This window comes from Dipodomys ordii, unplaced genomic scaffold (assembly GCF_000151885.1).
Source record: "Dipodomys ordii isolate 6190 unplaced genomic scaffold, Dord_2.0 Scaffold125, whole genome shotgun sequence".
Lineage (NCBI taxonomy): Eukaryota > Metazoa > Chordata > Mammalia > Rodentia > Heteromyidae > Dipodomys > Dipodomys ordii.
Genome location: NW_012267341.1, coordinates 3,698,292 through 3,717,131, shown reverse-complemented (window position 1 = coordinate 3,717,131; position 18,840 = coordinate 3,698,292). Strand labels below are relative to the sequence as shown.

The 18,840-nt window shown below is 41.9% G+C and overlaps 2 protein-coding genes across 6 annotated transcripts in view; both read left to right on the top strand.

The window, feature by feature from the left end:
* Positions 1 to 2,322, top strand: part of Hsd17b12 (hydroxysteroid (17-beta) dehydrogenase 12) — a 121,373-nt gene extending 119,051 nt beyond the window's left edge. The window contains exons 10-11 of the mRNA XM_013030033.1: positions 1,113 to 1,262; positions 1,870 to 2,322. Coding sequence (XP_012885487.1) covers positions 1,113 to 1,262; positions 1,870 to 1,974 — 255 coding nt within the window. The 3' untranslated portion in view covers positions 1,975 to 2,322. The remainder of the gene's footprint in view (positions 1 to 1,112; positions 1,263 to 1,869) is intronic.
* An 11,852-nt stretch (positions 2,323 to 14,174) lies between these two features.
* The window catches only part of Alkbh3 (alkB, alkylation repair homolog 3 (E. coli)), a 41,525-nt gene continuing 36,859 nt past the window's right edge, over positions 14,175 to 18,840 (top strand). For all 5 annotated transcript variants that reach the window (XR_001175589.1, XM_013030035.1, XM_013030037.1 and 2 more), the window contains exons 1-3: positions 14,175 to 14,385; positions 16,836 to 16,978; positions 17,248 to 17,351. Coding sequence is in view for 4 of the 5 variants with exons in the window: in XM_013030035.1 (XP_012885489.1) it covers positions 16,900 to 16,978; positions 17,248 to 17,351 (183 nt within the window). In the remaining variant the exon portion in view is untranslated. The remainder of the gene's footprint in view (positions 14,386 to 16,835; positions 16,979 to 17,247; positions 17,352 to 18,840) is intronic.

Sequence of the window (18,840 nt, the reverse complement as noted above, 5' to 3'; positions counted from 1 at the left end):
TGATTAAAATTTTGCTTGTGCTCCTTCATTATTTGAAATATTAGTACATGCATATATTCTGCTTTGCTTCGTTACTCCACTTTGCTTGGTGAACAGATGTGACTTAGCCACTTAACTCTACATTTCATGCTCTCAATCAGTCAGACTGATAACACCTCTGGTCTGTGTTCTCATATCCATGTAGGAAAATGGTTTTAAAACTACTTTTGGTGGCACTGGGGTTTGAACTCAAGGCAGTGTTCTATCACTTGAACCACAGCTCCAGTCAAGCCTGATGACTTTTGACAAACATTAATGCTCATTAAGACAGGCATAAATGTGTGATGATGGTTCCAATACATAAGCTTTTCAGAAATTGAAGTTGGCTCAGTTACTGACATGCCTTAGTGAAGTTAGTTTACTTTGTGTGGGTTTGTGGCCTCAGGGATGAGAAAGAGAAAGACAGTGTTTGAATACTAGAGTGAAGTTTCAGCTTATTTATTATGGTTCGTGGTGCATAAGATTGGAGGTGGTACTATCCTACGGGTAGCAGAAGTGTAGCTGGGGATGTAGTTCAGTGGTTGAGTGTATGTCTGGCACGATCCCGCACAACACAAGGGAAAACCATTCCGAGTTCAGAAAACCTTCAGAAGCAGAATGACAAGAAAATGTAACCTAAGACTGAGAAAAGGAAATGTTTATTTTAGAAGGACTATAGCAGATTGATGAAAGCATAATTAACTATGAATTACAGAAAATTAACATTACCTCTTTGACCTCTTTGAAAGAATAAATACATACTTTTTTGGTTCCTTAACCTTGTCCCATTTACTGAGGATAAAAAGCATATCTTACCTTGAGTCTACTGTCTGAATTTCCACTCAGTGCTTTCTTTTAAAAAATTCAAAAAGATATATTTCTACCTAATGCTTTCCCTAGACTCAAATTTTGTTTTAGTATTTTATTGGTAGACTGGCTTGTTATACTTTGTTTTATGGTATCAAATGTCTCATCAATTTAACACAGATAGCTCACCGCTAACAACACTCACTCAGACATCACTGTCAGCTGTTTGTGGCCTTTCTAATCAATAATACGTGTTTTTGTTTTGTTTTGGGGGGTTGTCTTTCTAGAGTGTCCTGCCATACTTCATAGCTACTAAACTGGCTAAAATCCGAAAGCCAACCTTTGATAAGCCTTCTCCAGACACATTTGTGAAATCTGCAATTAAAACAGTAGGCTTGCAGTCCAGAACCACTGGGTACCTGATCCACACTCTTATGGTAAGTAGATCTTAAGTCCCAAAGTGCTTCCAGACTTGGAATTTTTTTCTCCTACTGAGTTACAAGATAGACTATATTAGCACACACACACACGCGCGCGCGCGCGCGCGTGTTGGGTAGACAAACTACCAACATGTCTATATTTTATTTTAAGTGGTACACTCACTGGTCAGTGTTGACACATGCCTTTATTCCCAGTTACATGGAAGGAGGAGATAGAAGAATGTTGGTTCAAGGCCAGTCCGGGCAGTAAAGTTTGTAAGACTTTATCTTAGAAAACAGCCTGGGCACAGAGATGCATGCCTGTAATCCCAGTTATATCAGAAGCACAGGTAGCCAACCCCCTAGCAAAAGTACAAGACTTTATCTGAAAAGAATTGGAAAAAAAAAACCACAGGCTGGAGGCATGGCTTAACTGGTAGGACACCTGCTTTGCAATCCAAGACCCTGAGTTCAGACCCCTGTTCAGGAAAAAACAAACAAAAACAAAACTGCACACCCTAAACTTTAAACTCTACCTACAAATAACAGTAGAGGAAAACATAGGTGTCTAGACTTTATTTCAGTACAAGTTACAAGCTACATATCTCCCGTTTGTTTCCCCTAGGGCTCAGTAAACTCAATCCTGCCTCGTTGGATGTATTTTAAAATAACGATGGGTTTCAACAAGGCCATACGAGCACGCTATCTGAAGAAAACAAAGAAAAATTGAGAGTGGTTTACTCTTGAGTCACCTGGCCAGATGTTTTGGCCTTTATATATTCACTGCAAGGTACCTGCCGGTCCCCAGAATCTGCATTTGTCTCAGTAATTACTAACATGGCTCACTTTTGGGGAAAAAAAAAAGATGCTTTTAGAGTTCCTGATACATACTCTGGCTTGTAATTTCAATGTTTAATATAAATGCTTATGCCAAATGGATATAAAACTAATATTACCAAGAACGTAATAAGAAGGGATGATAGAGTCAAAAGTGAAACTCAACAGTTTCACCTACTCAATGCCAGTGATTATTATTCTAGCATTTTCTGTGAAACGCTATAAAAAAATGTAACGGCTAGCTATTCTTTTTTGTTTTTAATACTTTTGGGGGATGGGGGTTAACTGTTCTCATACAGGGTAGACATATTGCAATTTCCACATTTTGGGGATGTTTTCTAAATGTATGTTCCAGTCTATACGTTTATATGGTAGTACTTTTTTCTGAAAACTAATGACATAGAAGTGATTATGAAATAAGTGGCACGTGAAGGTAAAATATAATTCCTTATGTTACTTCCTCTCAGTTGGAAGGTATGTAATACTGAGAGCTTTGTGGGATGATGTAATTATAAAGGTAAATGGACAAAAACGTACATTGAAACCAAAACTTCCTGTGAGGCCACTGAGACCCACCCGGAAGAGTGGCCTTCTGCACAGTGCCAGTATTGCTTACTTATGGCAACACTCTTCTGTAATAGTAAATACTACCACGGAAAATGACATTTTACTTTGAATTGTACTCCGTAGTACTGGATTGTTGGCAATATAATAAAAGATGGTAAAACCATGGTGTTGAATGAAAGCCTCTTATGTTAGTGTTTGAAATTAGGGCCCTGGGCTGGGAAAGTGGCTTACCTTGCATGCATGAGGCCCTGGGTTCCATTCCTCAGCACCACATAAGCAGAAAATGACAAAAGTGGCGTTGTGGTGCAAGTGGTAGAGCACTATCCTTGAACTGAAGAGCTGAGGGACAGGGCCCAGGCCCAGAGTTCAGGCCCCACAACCAACAAAAAAAAAAAAGAAAGAAAAAAAAATTAGGGCCTCATTTACACTGGCTTATTGTGATTTGAGACTGACTTTTGTCTGGCTTCATAATCTTTATAGGGGATATCAAGAAGAAAGAATTTACCACCTTAAAATACACAGCACAGAAGGTAGCCTTCAGCTTATATTGGGACTGTTTCCTATGTGGACTTGAGACCAAAGAAACATGACATAAATATAAAAGCAAAGGGTGATGATGTGGCGGATGATTGAAGTACATTATATGAATATAGGAAAATAGACTAATGAACACATTAAAATTATCTTTTTAAGGAGAAGATAAGAAAGCCTCTTTTTAAGGAGAAGATAAGAAAGAATAATGGACCAGGTGCTAGTGGCTTATGTCTATAATCTTAGCTACTCAGAAGGCCCAGATCAGAGGACTGTGGTTCAAAGCCAGCCCAGGCAGGAAAGGCCATGAGACTTAATCTCCAGTTAAACACCAAAAACTAAATGCTGTGGCTCAAGTGCTAGAGCACTAAGCTTAAGCACAAAAGCTCGGAGATAGCACCTAGACATTGTGTAGAAGTGCTAGAACCAGTTCATGGGTGTGCATGCATGTGCGTGCACTGACACACACACAAAAGAACAATAGTATGAATATGATCAAGGTAAATTGTATGTATATATATCACAATGAAACCCTTTTGTACAATTAATACATACCTTTATAAAGTAAGCCTTTACCTAGACTGATTCCTACTTTGCAGTCCATGTAAATTTATAAAATGATGCTTACATTTTGGGAGTTTGTGATTCTAGCTGTTCATTTTGACAACAACAAAGCATGGCCATCTCCTATCAGAATCATGTCAAAGAAAAAATTATTTTAGTACCAAAAAAGTAGAAAGAACACAATCTCAATCTCATTTAAACTGAATAAATTTAGATTTGGGAGAAACATTGTTTGTCCTTTCTGGTGTATAGTTGATTGGTTAGTAGGTTGTTCTTCTAGAGAATATAAATACTCATCTAAAATATAAGTACTCATTAGTAGATCAGAGAACACACTGCAAGACACAATACTTTTTCTGCTATCCCAATTAGCAAGTAGTAGTTAATTCTAGTTAGGCAATCCCTTGCAGCTTCATAATGTGGGTTAGGTCTTAGCTTCTACTTAACATGTATTTCCTTGTTTGACACCCAAGGATAAAGATGATGACATGAAAATATGGTTTTCAAGGCACTTGAAAAGGAAATTTTACTGAAAGAGAAAAGATAAAACCAGTCAAATGGGGACACATTTTTTTCCAAGTCAAGTAAATAGTTTAGAATTCTCATGTCATCCTTCTGAGTCAAACTCTTTTCCCCCTCAGTGATTTCCTTATTGCTGATGCTTTTTATCATAATACCTGTTTTCTGGGACACCAACCATTCCCCTTACTTGGCCTGGGCTAATATTTAGTAGCATTATATTTTTCAAACCCTTTAACTCCTGTCTTATTATGTGTTTATGTTTTAATAACCAAATAAAACTTCCAAACTGCCTAATAAAACTTCATCAATCTTATTTGGCAAGATCTATCTTTCATAGGCAAGTTCATTTCATTGACCATTTATTATCCTTGTTAAAAAAATTTCTTCCTATTGCTATTTCATCGTCTCTCTTATGCTCCCCTCCCCCTCACTTCTTGATGGGTTCCTATGTTAGTTTTTAATCATCACTGTAACCAATGAACATAACAGATGCAAGCTAAGGGAGCAAGGATTTCTTTGGGTTCATGGCTCATAAGATTCAGTTCATGGTCGCTTAGCCCCGTGAACAGGATTGTGTGATAGAGCAAGAGAAAGCAAAAAGAAGGGGAGATAGAGGAAGGGAACAGGGCAAGGAATATCTTCCAAGATCACCTTCCCCATGACCCACTTTCTCCAACAAGGCTGTACCTTCTGCTTTGTGTGTGTGTGTGTTGGATTTGAACTCATGGCCTCACAGTCTCCCTTTGCTTTATTTCATCCAGGTCTGGTGTTCTACCAGTTGAGCCACAGCTCTACGTCCTTTCTTACATGTTATTGTGTACCAATATTATAACATGTTTGTAAAACTCCAGAATAAAGGGTAGAGCCTGACTGTAATCCCACCTTCTAATGTAACTAATGCCTATATTGTAATACCTATCTGGTTATTACAATATCATTGATTCTTCATAGCCTAAAGCTATTGCTTATTTGGCAGCTCATTTTTGTCATTATTTAATCTGGGGAGCACTCTGAATGATGTATGGATATTCTTTTTTCAGATACAAACTTTCTTTTGCTGCTTTCCTGAGCCTGGGGCTTCTAACAGCCTGCCCCGGTCTGCCTACGTTTGAAGCATCTGACAAAGCAGGAGTCTCTGGTCCACTTCTCATTCTTCCCAGTGATTTCATAATTAGTCTCCCACTCCTAGTGCTGGGTTCTAGTATTCTCAAGGGGCAATCGTTGCTGACGTATTCTCTTACTCTTCATTGCCTCAAGCTCTGATTGCAATTTTTTTTTTTTTTCAGTCGTGGGGCTTGAACTCTGGGCCTGGGCACTGTCCCTCAGCTCTTCAGCTCAAGGCTAACACTCTACCACCTGATCCACAGAACCACTTCTGGTTTTCTAGTGGTCTTTCCTGCCCCAGGCTGGCTTTGAACCACAATGCTCAGATCCTAGCCTCCTGAGTAGCTAGAACTACAGACATGAGCCACCAGCACCTGGCTTGATTGCAGTTTTTAAAAAAATATTTTCCTTCAGTTATTATCGTGCCCTTAGAGTTTTTTGTTTTGTTTTTGTTTAGCTTTTTTTTTTTTTTTTTTGAGAATCCAGCCTTGCATTGAAACGCTTTGGATAGTGCTCAAATTCTTTATCTAGGAGTTTGGGTTCTGGACTAATTTATTTGTTTTGCATTTTACTAGATAGAGAGTGGTGCGATGCAAGTAGATAAAATAAGCACGTTTCAATGTCTAGCAGAGAACAGGAGAGAGTGTGTGTGTGAGAGATGGCCCCTGGGTTTGAACTCAGGGACTGGGTGCTGTCCCTTAGCTTTGTCCCTTAGCACTCTCACTTGGCTCACTCAAGACTGGGGCTCTTACCATTTGAGTCATACCACTTCTGGCTTAATGCTGATTAATTGGATATGAGTCTCACAAAGTTTTCTACCCAAGCTAGCTTCAAGTCAGGATCCTCACATCTCAGCCTCCTGAGATTACACATAATTACAGGTGTGAGCCATCCATGCCTGGCTTGGAGATTTTACTCTTGCTGCCTCTCTGCCATCATGCTGAGCATTGCCAGTTCAGTTCCTGCTTGGAGTCTGGGAAGTACCCTCTCCCCTTCAGGTTGTTTAAGTTGGTAGGGACCCAACATCCTCACAGGGAAGGGTGAAAGAGTTGGCAGATTCCCTCCTCACTCTCTTCCCTCAAGCTGGGAACCACATCTTTGGTGGTGAGAAATGGGCTGGGGATCTCTGCAACATCTTCACTGAGAGCTATTAACATGATGTGCCATTATTTTCCTTGGATTGGATTTTCTCAGGAATACGACAGCAGGCACTCCACATGCTACATATGATCAAAACAAGGAAGTTTGGCAAGACTCTAGTGTGAAAATTAGCAACTGAAAATAGGCCACAGAATGCAGCTTACTCAGAATCAGGTCCAAGAGCCAGCAGCTTATAAAGCATTTGTCAGTTTCTCCAGCCAGGGGATGAGATGACTGTTGAGTGGAGAGTGGATTCTGTGGGAAGCAAGCAGCTGGGAAAGGTATCCGGCACTCTGTAGGAACTTGCAGCATAAAATGGCATTTTTAAAAATGCACTTTGCAGCTGGGTAGTGGTGGCTCTTGCCTGTAATCCTTGCTACTCGAGAGGCTGAGATCTGAGGATCATGGTTCAATAACAGCCCTGGCAGAAATGTTGGGGAGGCGCTTGTCTCCCAAGTAGCCAGCAAAATACTGAAAGTGGAGCTGTGACTCAAGTGATAGAGCACCAGCTTTGAGTAAAAAGCTAAGGGGGAGTTCAGTCCCCAGTACTGGTGATAGATAGGTAGGTAGGTAGGTAGGTAGATAGATAGGTAGGTAGATAGATAGATAGATAGATAGATAGATAGATAGATAGATAGATAGATAGATAGATAGAGGCTATCATGTGTAAATATTCACATACATATAACAAATAAGGAGAACAAATCTGAAGCTTGAACAGTCTTTTCTGCCATTGATTGATACCAGAGTAGCATCTATGGTTGACTTCTATATTTCCCTTGCCTTTAGTCAGAATGTCAGCTGACTGGTTCTTTAGCAGCGTCACCCAAATCCTCAATCCTGAAGGTTTCAGTTATTAGTCATTCTGCATTGTCATATTTGTTGTTGTTTTGACTGTTATTTCCTAAGAACACTTACTGTGGACATAAAGTACTAGGAGGCATTGTGGGGTGGGGGGAATCCCTTTTGGTTCTACATTTAATCCTTGTCCCCATGATGCAGCAGCAATACAAAATCCCCTTCGTAATTAGGACCAGTCACGTCAGTCAGTGGAGTGATCCTTTTTTCCCTTGGTTCAGTGGCATAAGAAGCCCCGAGTGCCTGCATGGCAGTCTCATGCCCCAATTCAGTAGGACAACTGGAGATATACTAGGATCAAATCTACTCCTGAGGACTCAAACCCAAAACAGCAGTGCTCAAAGGTGCTAGAACAGAAAGCAAGTGGCTTACTAAATATCTTAGTAGGAGGAATCACTATCTTTTGTGCTCCTTTCTTCTTCTAGTCATGTATTCTGGCTAAGGAGCAGAGATGGCCATATCATGGACTGATTTGAAGCATATACTGTGAGTTGCATATGGTGGTACATGCTTGTAATCTCAGTATTCTAGGTGTTAAGGCAAAAGGATCATGAGTTTGAGGCCAGCTTGAGCCACATAGTAAGACCTCCCCCCCCCACACACACTATTTTATCCTGAGTCCAGTAATACAGACTCCACCCTTTTCAGAGTGTTTTCTTTCAACTGGAGCTATATTTGACTCCTCAGCTGGCCATTCATCAAGTAGCCCAACTGTTTCCAATATATGGGAAGTTAATTCCATAGTCATGAGTTCACTGATAAACTTCACTGATGTGCTCACTGATTATAATAGAGGGCTATGCTCTGTGGAATGCCATGATGGTAAGACCATTGGGAAGTCCATAGATATTGGGGCTGACCAAATAAACATAGACTGGGATAATTCTATATCCAGAATATATATATATATATATATATATATACATATATATATATATATATATATATATATGCCCATGAGAATGCATCTATGTTCGCTCCATGATTAAACAGGTTCAGTGTGAGCAGTCTGCCATCAGTCACTGGGTTCTTGAAAAATGGTACCATGTGGAGGGTTTGGTTTATGTTTTCCATGGCCTTTCAGATTAGGTTTAGAATCAAGTCTAGCCAACTCAGCATCAATAAGGGGAAGTCCATGTTGTCGAGCTCATGTATATCCTCTATCCCTCCACCAGATCTACTTTTTCATGGACTTACTGAGTGGGCCCTGAGAAGAGGCTGACATTAATAGAATGTATAGTTTTGTCTAACTGATGATTTAAACCGTTCTTGCCAGGGCACTACCTCGGGTGAACATTTTTTAAGAACAGAAATATCTTCACAAGCCTGTGTCCACCTACTTTAATCATCCCAGACTTCCTTTTCACAGGTCTTCTAATACCTTTCCTTTCAAGTATATGAAGATCCAGCCAGCTCAGTACCCGCGCTATATGAATCATTGTTGGCTATTTCTCCATACAAAGTAGGGAGCCCAATGTGCTGCTTGAGGTTTTTTAACTCACTGAGAAGATCTGCCTATAAGGTCACAGCTGAGTGGTGATATTGAGCTGAAGTCATACCTTTTGGGGTGGTACCAGCATATCAAACCAACCCATCTGAAAAACAGGCCATCAGAAGGCATTGTTCAATCCACAGGTTGTAAGGAACACTGGAGACTGGAGGCATGGATTGAAGCTGGGGAAACAAGGCAGTAGAAGAAGTTGAAAAAGATTAAAGCACTGCTCATGTGATTTGCTCACACTTTCCAGACCTGCCTGAGCCCAGTCTTCCATACCATTTCCATCTGATCAGAGCTTGCTGCTGCTTATAGATAACTTTAAAGCGGAGTGGATGAAGCAACACCAAGTTCATAATGAGAAGTCCAGGATACATGGTCCCTTAATGTCCCATGGTTAGGCATTCAGTGATTCAGCCTGAGCCAGGCTGGATCACAAAAGCTAAATGGTAGAACAACTTCTACTGCAATCTAAACTCAATGCAAAGCCATCTTTTGGTCTACTCCATGCTCCTACTGGCAACCTTCAAGGTGATCACCTTTTGGAGTTGTTCATTCTGTTGTCCCTCCCTTATCCTCAACCCCCAAATCCACCAAGCAGTTTTTGTGGTAGTGGTGTGAAGTGCAGAATTGTTTTGTGCCTTGAAGGGAATATTTCAGCATGCTTCATGCAAACCTCATTGAGTTTTTAGCCACTGAACTTTATGGGGTTTCAGTCCACTCTCTGGTTTACACAAGTCTTTGAAAAGTACTTCTTGTTCTATCTTCTCATTGTATCTAATCAGTATAACACCATCATTAGAGTTGCAGGATGATTTGTGGACTAATGGTATGGCAGATAGCAAAAGAACTGATGCTTTTCAATGGCAAGACTCTGAGAGTATACTGTTGTTTAGCCAAGTAAAGGAAGAATGCTTCTTGTAAGATGATAAGGAGAAAAGGGGATTAGACAGGCCACGGCTGCATATCAGACTGGTTCGATGAAGATTAGCACATCAGATTATATGGGTCAGATAGTCAATGTGGGGATTCTTTAACTTACTTAAAGATGTCTACCAAGTATACATTCTGGAACTGGGGAGGAAATCATAAAGTAGCTCTACAGATGAACTGGAAGACTACTGTGAGTCAAGCTTAGTAAGATTTTTATCTCTCACCTGAACATAATAATCCGTCTTTTGCTGATGGGCCACAGTTGGTATTTTAGGCACCCAGGAATTAGCTTCAGTTCTGAGCCAGCATCTAGCAATCTCTATAAGGTCTAGGTATTTACAGCTCCTCAGTATGCAGTCATTGTTGTAAGTGGCTACATTTACCTCGATGAAGGCTTGCAGGAAAGTTTATGGTATGTATTATGCCAAGGTGCAAAGTCCTTCCTCAAGAATATCTGGTCTCTTTAATCAAGAGATTTGGGTCTGAGAGATGACTTTAGTCTGGAAAATAGGCGATAGGCTTAAGTCTATTAACTGTGACAGCTCAGGTCAGAACAAAACTCTCTTGGGTTTTCTTCCTTATTCTCATCTATGTTGCATTACTGGAGTCCCCATGTCTGCTTCTTAGGATCCTGACAGGACAAAACACTTAGATTACAGCTCTGTGGAGCTGATGTGCACACTTTCCCCAATGAAGTGCTGCCACTTCTGTCCACCCTCTCAATGAAAACCAAGAAGCTCATTGTGGTGATGGGATTCCCCCAGGTAGCATGTCCATATCTGGCTTACGAAGAGGAGCAAGCACAGAACTCTTCAAAGGTGCAGGTATCCCGTTCTCTAAAGCATTTTCATTGTCTCAGAGAAAGAACTTCTAAGTCTTCCTTCCTGTAGCTCTTGTGTTTGTGTGTTGTATGTGGGTCAATGTGACATATGATAAATCCAGAGCAAATCTCTATTCCCTTCTCTCATAATTGAGCTTCCTCTTCTACATCATGTGTCACCATCTGCATTCAATGTTAAAGTTCAGTAAACTTACCAAGTAATTCGGTGGGCACCTTCAGTTTCATGAACCAACACAATAAGATTGGGAGTGTGTGATCTAGTATTGATGAAGTGAGGAGAATGGGTCTAAGCAAAAAGTGTTCTTGATTTCCCTTGTTTGTATCCACATTATGTGGACACAATTTGTTTTGGCTTATATTTAACATCTTCATTAGATTTGAGTGTTCACTGCTCTTTTATTTGTGTTCACATCTCATTTGCTTTCTACTTCATTAAGATTAATTCCATGCACCTTCTGTGGTTTTTGGCCATATAACTGGTGTGTTAGTTGTATTCAGAGCAGTAGGGTTTTGTGATTGGAGTCCCTCTGCTGCTGGCTAGTGCTCCAATAAGGACTCCAAATTTGGCTCCTCTGTTCTTGTGACTGGATCTACCATACAGTATCACCTACTGCCCTCCTAGATCAAAACACAGATCTATTTCCATGCTGTTTCCTAGATTGCTACTGGTGCACATTAGCAAAATTTTTGTAATTTGTTTGGTATGCAAACTTTTATCCTATGTCAGTGTGTATTTACCCAGCAAAAGCACTCACATTGGACCATAGTTATGGATCTAATGGCGTGGTGCAGACTAGCAATGGGTTGGTTGTGGTGGGTCTGGTGGAGAATGATCCTTTTTAAACTGTCAGCTCTAGATGATGATTTTTCAGTTTTTTCTAGCAAAGATGACTAAAGTCTCCTCAGACATGAAGCAATAAGCCACTTCCACTGCCAATAAAGGATCTGGGTGAATTGGGTATTCAAGAATGCCAATTATCTGTCTGGGCAGAGAATTTCAAGTTTGGAAGTTTTATTCCTTATTGTATTCTTTATTCTTTCCCAACTGATGCCTTAACTTTCACAAGAAAAACTCCGCAAGGCCATAAATTGAACTAACATTGTGATTGAGCCCATAGGGAGGTATCAAAGACTGCTAGCTATTGTGACTGAAGAGTCTGGCTAGAAAGCACATCCAGGAATAAGCAATAACAGCCTTTCCTCTTCTAATTGTCACCCAAAATCCTCTACTGAGGAAGCTTACTGTTCATTGTACTATTGACAAGGTAGAGAGGATCCAATATTCTAAACCAGGCAATGAAGGGTGGGCTTGGAGCTGAGAATCCATGGGGCTAATGGGCAACACACTTGATCCACATTCATTCTCCCAGTCTTTACTACTATCACCAACACCCAAATCATACATAAACACTACAAATAGAAAGAAAGAAAGTCTCAAATGAGCATGCCAAGACCACAAAGAACATCTAATAGAATATATATACATGGATTGAGTCTACTGGCTCTAGCACGTTAAAGTTCTGTGTCCTGGAAATCTCTCAGTCCCAGATAAATGAATTGATTTCTCACCCTACATGGGTCCATGACGTTTCCAAACTTTCTATGCATTAAAATTACCTTAGGCACTGCTAAAAATGTTAGTGATCCCACTTAAAAAAAAATACAGTGGTTTCAGATGCCAACAAGTGATGAACTTTTTTTTTTTGAAACATTCTACTTGGGGACTTAACAAGTGTCAAACACTACTTTTAGAGACTCCTCAATCCAGGCTTATTAGTTTCTGATCCAAAACTATAATCACAGAAAAGAAACAGCATCCTTTATAAGATACAGCCAAGGTTCCTGAGCCAGAAAACAGACTTTGACAAATTACTGTGGATGGGGGGGGGGGGGTAAAAATTATAAGCTTGGCTTTCTGTCCTTTGAGTTCGAGAATAAATGCCTTTTCCTTCAATGTCACAACACATAACAAAGAATAATGGGTGCTGTGAAAATTGGACTTGCTAGTGGCAGCAATACATGTACATTGATGGGGGTACACTGAGCTTCCTACAGGTGCATGATGGGATACCCTGGGCTTGCTGCATCAAAGATTAGATTTATTTTAAAGATTTCCATAGGGACCTTGTTGTTGTTGCATGTTACAGAATAACTTGCACAAAATTGTTAATTCTGTGTCACATTGACCATATTCACCTGTAAGGTACGTGGTTTATCATGACCACTTTAAAGATGTTTCTCAAGAAGTTGGATTGGGGAGAGAAGATCCTCTTAAAACTTTTTAGATTTACGGAATTTCTGGGTTTTTTGTTTTTTGTCGTGGAGCCTTAACTCTGGGCCTGGGCTCTGTTCCTCAGCTCTTCAGCTCAAGGTGAGCGCTCTCCCACTTGAGCTACAGCACCACTTCCGGTTTTCTGGTGGTTTATTGGAAATAAGAGTTTCACGGACTTTCCTGCCCGGGCTGGCTTTGAACCAGGATCCTCAGATCTCAGCCTCCTGAGTAGCTAGGATTACAAGCGTGAGCCACCAGTCCCCGGCAGATTTACGGAATTTCTCTATTATGTCCCAGGCAGAATTGTAAATTCTTTACGTTTATCATCTTATTAAATGTTCCTGACGGAGCTGTGACCATTTTAAAAAGAAGTGGAGTGCGGGGAACTGGTAGCTCACGCCTGTAATCCTAACTACTCGGGAGGCTGAGATCTCTGAACTGCAGTTCGAAGCCAGCCCGGGCAGGAAGGTCTGTGAGAAGCTATGCTTAGAAACGGAGCCCAGACCCTGAGTAGTTCAAGCCCTGGGACAGGGGAGGGGGTGGGGGAGGAACAGTAAAAAAGACGAAATGGAGAGTTGGCCTCACACTTCCTATTTCGTACGAGGTTCCGTTTGGAATGAAACTGAGCCATTTGTTTAGCACTGGAGCGGCTAGATGTCTACAGCCTGAGGCCATGCCCTGAGGAATGCTCGGGTTGCAGTGGGAACACACAGGAGGCGCATCTTAGGCTCTCCTAGCCTTTCTAGATAAATCACACATCGTTTGCTGGGCACACCAGGACCTGGCCCCAGCTCCATCGCTTTCCCGCCAGCTCCGCTGCAACGCACTCGCTCTCTCTGAATAGTTCCAAGATGCAAACGCTTGGGCGATCAGCAGAAGTCCTGAGGCCCTAGGCCTGGGAGACACGTCTGCATTCCCACCTCAGCCCTAACCCGCCCTTCACACCGCTCCTCCGCACCCCCAAACCCACCCGGGTCACCGAACTCGTCCACCTCCAGCGAACCGGACCTCTGGGCGCCGGGATTAGGAGGCGGTCCGGAACTTCCTGGCGCTCACCGGAAACGGCAGTGACGTCGCGAGGAAGTGCGTGAAGCCACGGGCCTGTGGTTGGTAGTTACTGGAGTTGGTGTCTCACTGTTCAGGGTCCCGGGACCTCCGGCGGCGGTGACCGAGGCTGAGGGTGTCCGTAGCCGTGGGGTTTGCGTTAAGGCCGAGCGTCGCAGCTTTCCTCAGGGGTGCGTAGAGGAGGCGGGGGGGGGGGCGACTTCCGGGCTAGCCGACGCTCCCCTGGTCCGCGCGCATCCCCTGCTGCACCTCGCCCGGGAGGGAGGAATTGAGGGAAGAAGCCGGGGCTCGGAAGCCAATAAGAGTTGAAGCCACGCACGTGAGTTCCAGCCGGCACCAGCGCCCTGGGCCTGGGCTCGGCTGTGGGGTTCCACGCTTTATCTGCATGGACAACCACGGCGAGACCAAACAGGTTAATAGACTAAGGGTCTGGGTTGGGGCCTGGACTCCTGCACTTGAATACTTGCTTCCTGACAAAGTATTGCTCCCGAATGAATGGAGCCGGCACGTAAGCAGGTGGTAGACGCTCTGGGAACCATAGCTAGTGGTGGTGGTGGTGTTTTTAAGGCCTCAATTCAGAGAGGGGGGAAATGTCGTATAGAGGTGGGTGTTCCTTCACACACCCTGTGGGGCCGTAGAGTTGGTTTTGATTCTGTCAGTAATTCTTTGGGGCGGAGGGTAGCCTCTGTAATGCATAAGCCTGTGATTCTTATCACCTAGGGAAACATCTACGTATGGATTCCTGGACCTAGCTCAGCTCAGCTCCATTGAATCAGACCAACGGTTGGGGCGGGGGTGGGGTGGGGTGGAGTTAGAATCTCCAGGTTAAACGAGCTGTAAAATAAGCTTGCTACCTTTGAGACGTTTTTTGTTTGTTTGTTTTTGTCTGTCGTGGGGCCTGAACTCTAGGCCTGGGCACTGTCCCTCAGCTCTTCAGCTGAAGGCTAGCACTCTACCACTTGAATGTCAGCCCCACTTCTGGCTCTTTTTTTTCTGCTTATGTGGTGCTGAGGAATCGAACCCAGGGCCTCATGTATGCAAGGCAAGCGTTCTACCACTGAGTCACCTTCCCAGCCCCCCTTTGAGAAGTTGAAGGATGAAGATTTCATAGACAAAGAAGTGTAGATCGATTCAGAACACGTGGCCTGACTGCCTCTGGTTTTGTTTTGTTTTTGTTGTTATAGTTGTGAATGCGTTTGTATTTGCCAAAGGGCTTAAACCTACCTCCCTTCGTTCCTCCCTCCCTCCCTCCTTCCCTCCCTCCCTCCTTCCTTTCTTTCTTCCTTCCTTCCTTCCGGTTGGGCTTTGTCCCTGAGCCTCTCTTTACTCAAGGCTAGCGTTCTACCACTTGAGCCACCGCCCCACTTTTAGCTTTTTCTGAATAGTATGTTAGTGGTAAGAGTCTCATGGATTTTCCTGCCTGGGCTGGCTTCCACCAGCCTCCTGAGTAGCTAGGATTACAGGCATGAGCCATTGGCACCTGGGTGGCTTCAACTCTTATTGGCAAAAATGTCAAGTCAGAATTACTGGTTATTGCGTGCTGGATTTTTGTCAATTAGCAAAAAAAAAAAAAAAAAGACTAGAACTCCAATAAAATGTAGGGTTTTGTTTGTTTTGAGTCGTTGCGGGGCTTGAACTCTGGGCCTGGGCCCTGTCCCTCAGCTCTTCAGCTCAAGGCTAGCACTCTACTACTTGAGCCACAGTGCCACTTCCGGTTTTCTGGTGGTTTATTGGAGATAAGAGTCTCATGGACTTTCCTGCCCCAGCTGGCTTTGAACTGTGATCCTCAGATCTCAGCCTCTTGAATAGCTAAGATTACAGGTGTAAGCCACTGGCGCCCTTCTAAAATGTAGTTTTTTAATCTACCTACCATGAATTTTTTTCCTGAATGACCTTGGGTAAGTCTCTAAACCCTGAGGTCCACAACATATTGGCATATAATTATGGACATACACTACTGTTCATAAAGATAGACAACAAAATCTATCATAAATCAGTTCTTTGAAGGTGAGCCATGGCCATTTTAAATGTTCTTTTTTTAATGATACTGGTGTTTGAAATTAGAGCCTTACATTTGTTATACAAGTGCTCTACTGCTGAACCATACCTCCAGCTATATTTTTATTTTCTCAATTTAATGGGTACATTGTGATGGTTTGATTTATTTTACCTTTAGAATGATTAAATCAAGCTAATAAATTTTACTGGTAGAAACATTTAACTTAGCCATTTGGAAGTGCACACTGCACTGCTATTTATTGTAGTCACCATTTGCATATGAGGTCATTAAAACATATTTCTCTTGTCTAAATGAAGCTCTTTACCCTTTGATCAGTATTTTCCTTTCCCCATATATCTTCCTCCACTTCTTAGTACTTTCCATTGTAGTTTAGTTTACTTATTTTACTTTTAGTCAAACTAAAAAGTTTGACTCTGTAGATCCCATGTGTAAGATTGTTCACAATGTCTTTCTGTGCCAGTCAACACACTTCCAGGAAAGTTTGCAGCCAATAATAGTAAAATATGGAAATGCACTTCAAAACTGAGTCTTGACTTGTTTTTCAGTGTCTGGGTATGGCACAATGTCATTTCTGTTTCCTTATGCTTTCTTGGAGAGTAATGAAAATGTGGTTTATTATGAGTTCCAGTTTTAAAATTCAACACTCACATTCTTGTGAAAGAACTATGAGCTTACAAAAGGTAAATCAGCCGTTCTGAGGGACTTAGACACGTTTGATGTGATGATAGTTTTATATAGAAGCGTGGATTGTTGGATCTTCTGCCTGAAAGGATTATCATTGTGCCTTAACTAGCCAGACTCTCACAACCTGAACTAAATATACATTTGTTTTTAAAAAACAGACTTGTGGTTTGAATCAGGAATGAAATCTTCTGAAAGCCAAGACCAGAAGGCTTTTTGTTCAGAATGGAAGACAAAAGACGGCAAGCCCGAGTGCAAGGAGCCTGGGCTGCTCCTGCAAAGAAGCGAGCGGCTGCTCAGCCAGGTGAGAACCTAACAGGCTGTGAGTGTGTGTCAATGGATCTTGACAACCATGTCCGTATGCATTGATAGTGATAGTGATATTTTGTGTTCCTCCTATTTATTTAGTACCCTTCAACTTTCTAGAGTATGTTGAGGTCTTCTATTGACCTGGTCAGTTAATTTGATATATTATAGAATCATCCGCAAGAGGGTGTTTTTGGCTTCCGCCTCGTAGAAGATGACACAAATAGACTTTTTCCTGCTTTGAGGCTGTTCTCTCTCCTGTTTCAGCTACCACTCCTAGGAGCCATCTCCATCAGACACCTGGTCAGAACTGGAGGAACAAGGAACATTCACTGTCTGACAGACTGTTTATATTCAAAGAACCCCAGCAGGTACTCAAATAGTGACTGAATAAATTTACTAATGAATAATAGAACAAAAAGAACTATAGTAATAATGAAATATGAACTATTTCATCAGGAGTCAGTGACTTGTGCCTGAAATCCTAACTGCTTGGGAAGCTGAGATTGATGGGTTTCAGTTTCAGTCAACCCAGGCAGAAAAGTTCATGAGACCCTCTTTTCAATCCATAGTTAGATAAGGTGTTACATGCCTGTCATGCCAAGTTATATACAAGTCTGAGATAGGGAGAATCACAGTTTCAGGCCAGCCTGGACAGAAAAGTCCATAGAGACCCCATTTCCATGGGAAGCTGGGCATGGCTGGACCTGACACGGGCCCTGTAATCCCAGCAACTATGAAATCCTAAAGGAGGCAGTTGTAGTCTAGGCTAGTGCCTAAGTGAAAAGCGAAACTAAACTCCTCATCCTAAAAATAACCAGTGAAAAACAGTGCCAGCCCAGCAAACTTGAGGCTTTGTTCAAAGCCTTGTGATGCCAAAAAAAAAGGGAAAAGAAAAATATGACCTCCATTATCTGATAGAGGCTTCTTCATATTCTGCCCCCTGTATGTAGCTGCCTATTTATTTGGCACAGAGACAAAATAGTGAGCAGAGACTAGAAGTTCATACCACAGGTGATCTAAGCTCTGACAGTTTAATATCTGCTGTCTGTCTGCTGTTACTATGCCAAATATTTAATACTCAGTTATTGTAAGTAAATTTCAGTTATTGTAGCAGAAGGTCTGCTTCCTAACGTTTTCCCCCCATGGAGCAAAATAGAAGAAATAGAAGATTTACTTTTTTTTTAAGTAAGTAAGAGTGCTTGGATCATACCCAGGGCCGTGTGCTTGCTAGGCCAGTGTTCTACCACTGCGTTATACACCCATTCTCATTTCTTTTATTTTGCAATTTTTCATTTTTGGAGGAGGGACAGTACTGGGGTTTGAACTCTGTGCACTCCTAGGCTACTTACTGCTACTTCTTCAGCTCATCTCTAAGCCCTACTTTCGTTTTTTTAATGATTTTTTTTCTTTTTTTGAGACAAGGTCTTCTTATGTATCCCAGTCTGTTCTGAAGCCCACTACATAGCCTAAACTAGACTTGAACTGTAGGTCTTCCTGCCTCAGCTTTCAGAGTGATGCAATTATAGGTGTGCTTTATCACACTTTTAGCTTTTTTTTTTTTTTTTTTTGCCAGTCCTGGGGCTTGGAACTAAGGGTCTGGGCACTGTCCCTGTGCTTCTTTTGCTCAAGGCTAGCACTCTACCACTTGAGCTACAGGGCCTCTTCTGGCTTTTTCTGTGTATGTGGTACTGAGGAATTGAACCTGGGGCTTTATGCATGTTAGGCAAATACTCTACCACTAAGCCATTTCCAGCCCATGCCTCATTTTAAAAATAAGGATAAATGAGTTTTAAAACTCAGGTACCATGCTATGGCAATGATTGCATAAATATCAAAAGTTTTATTTTTCTAGTATAT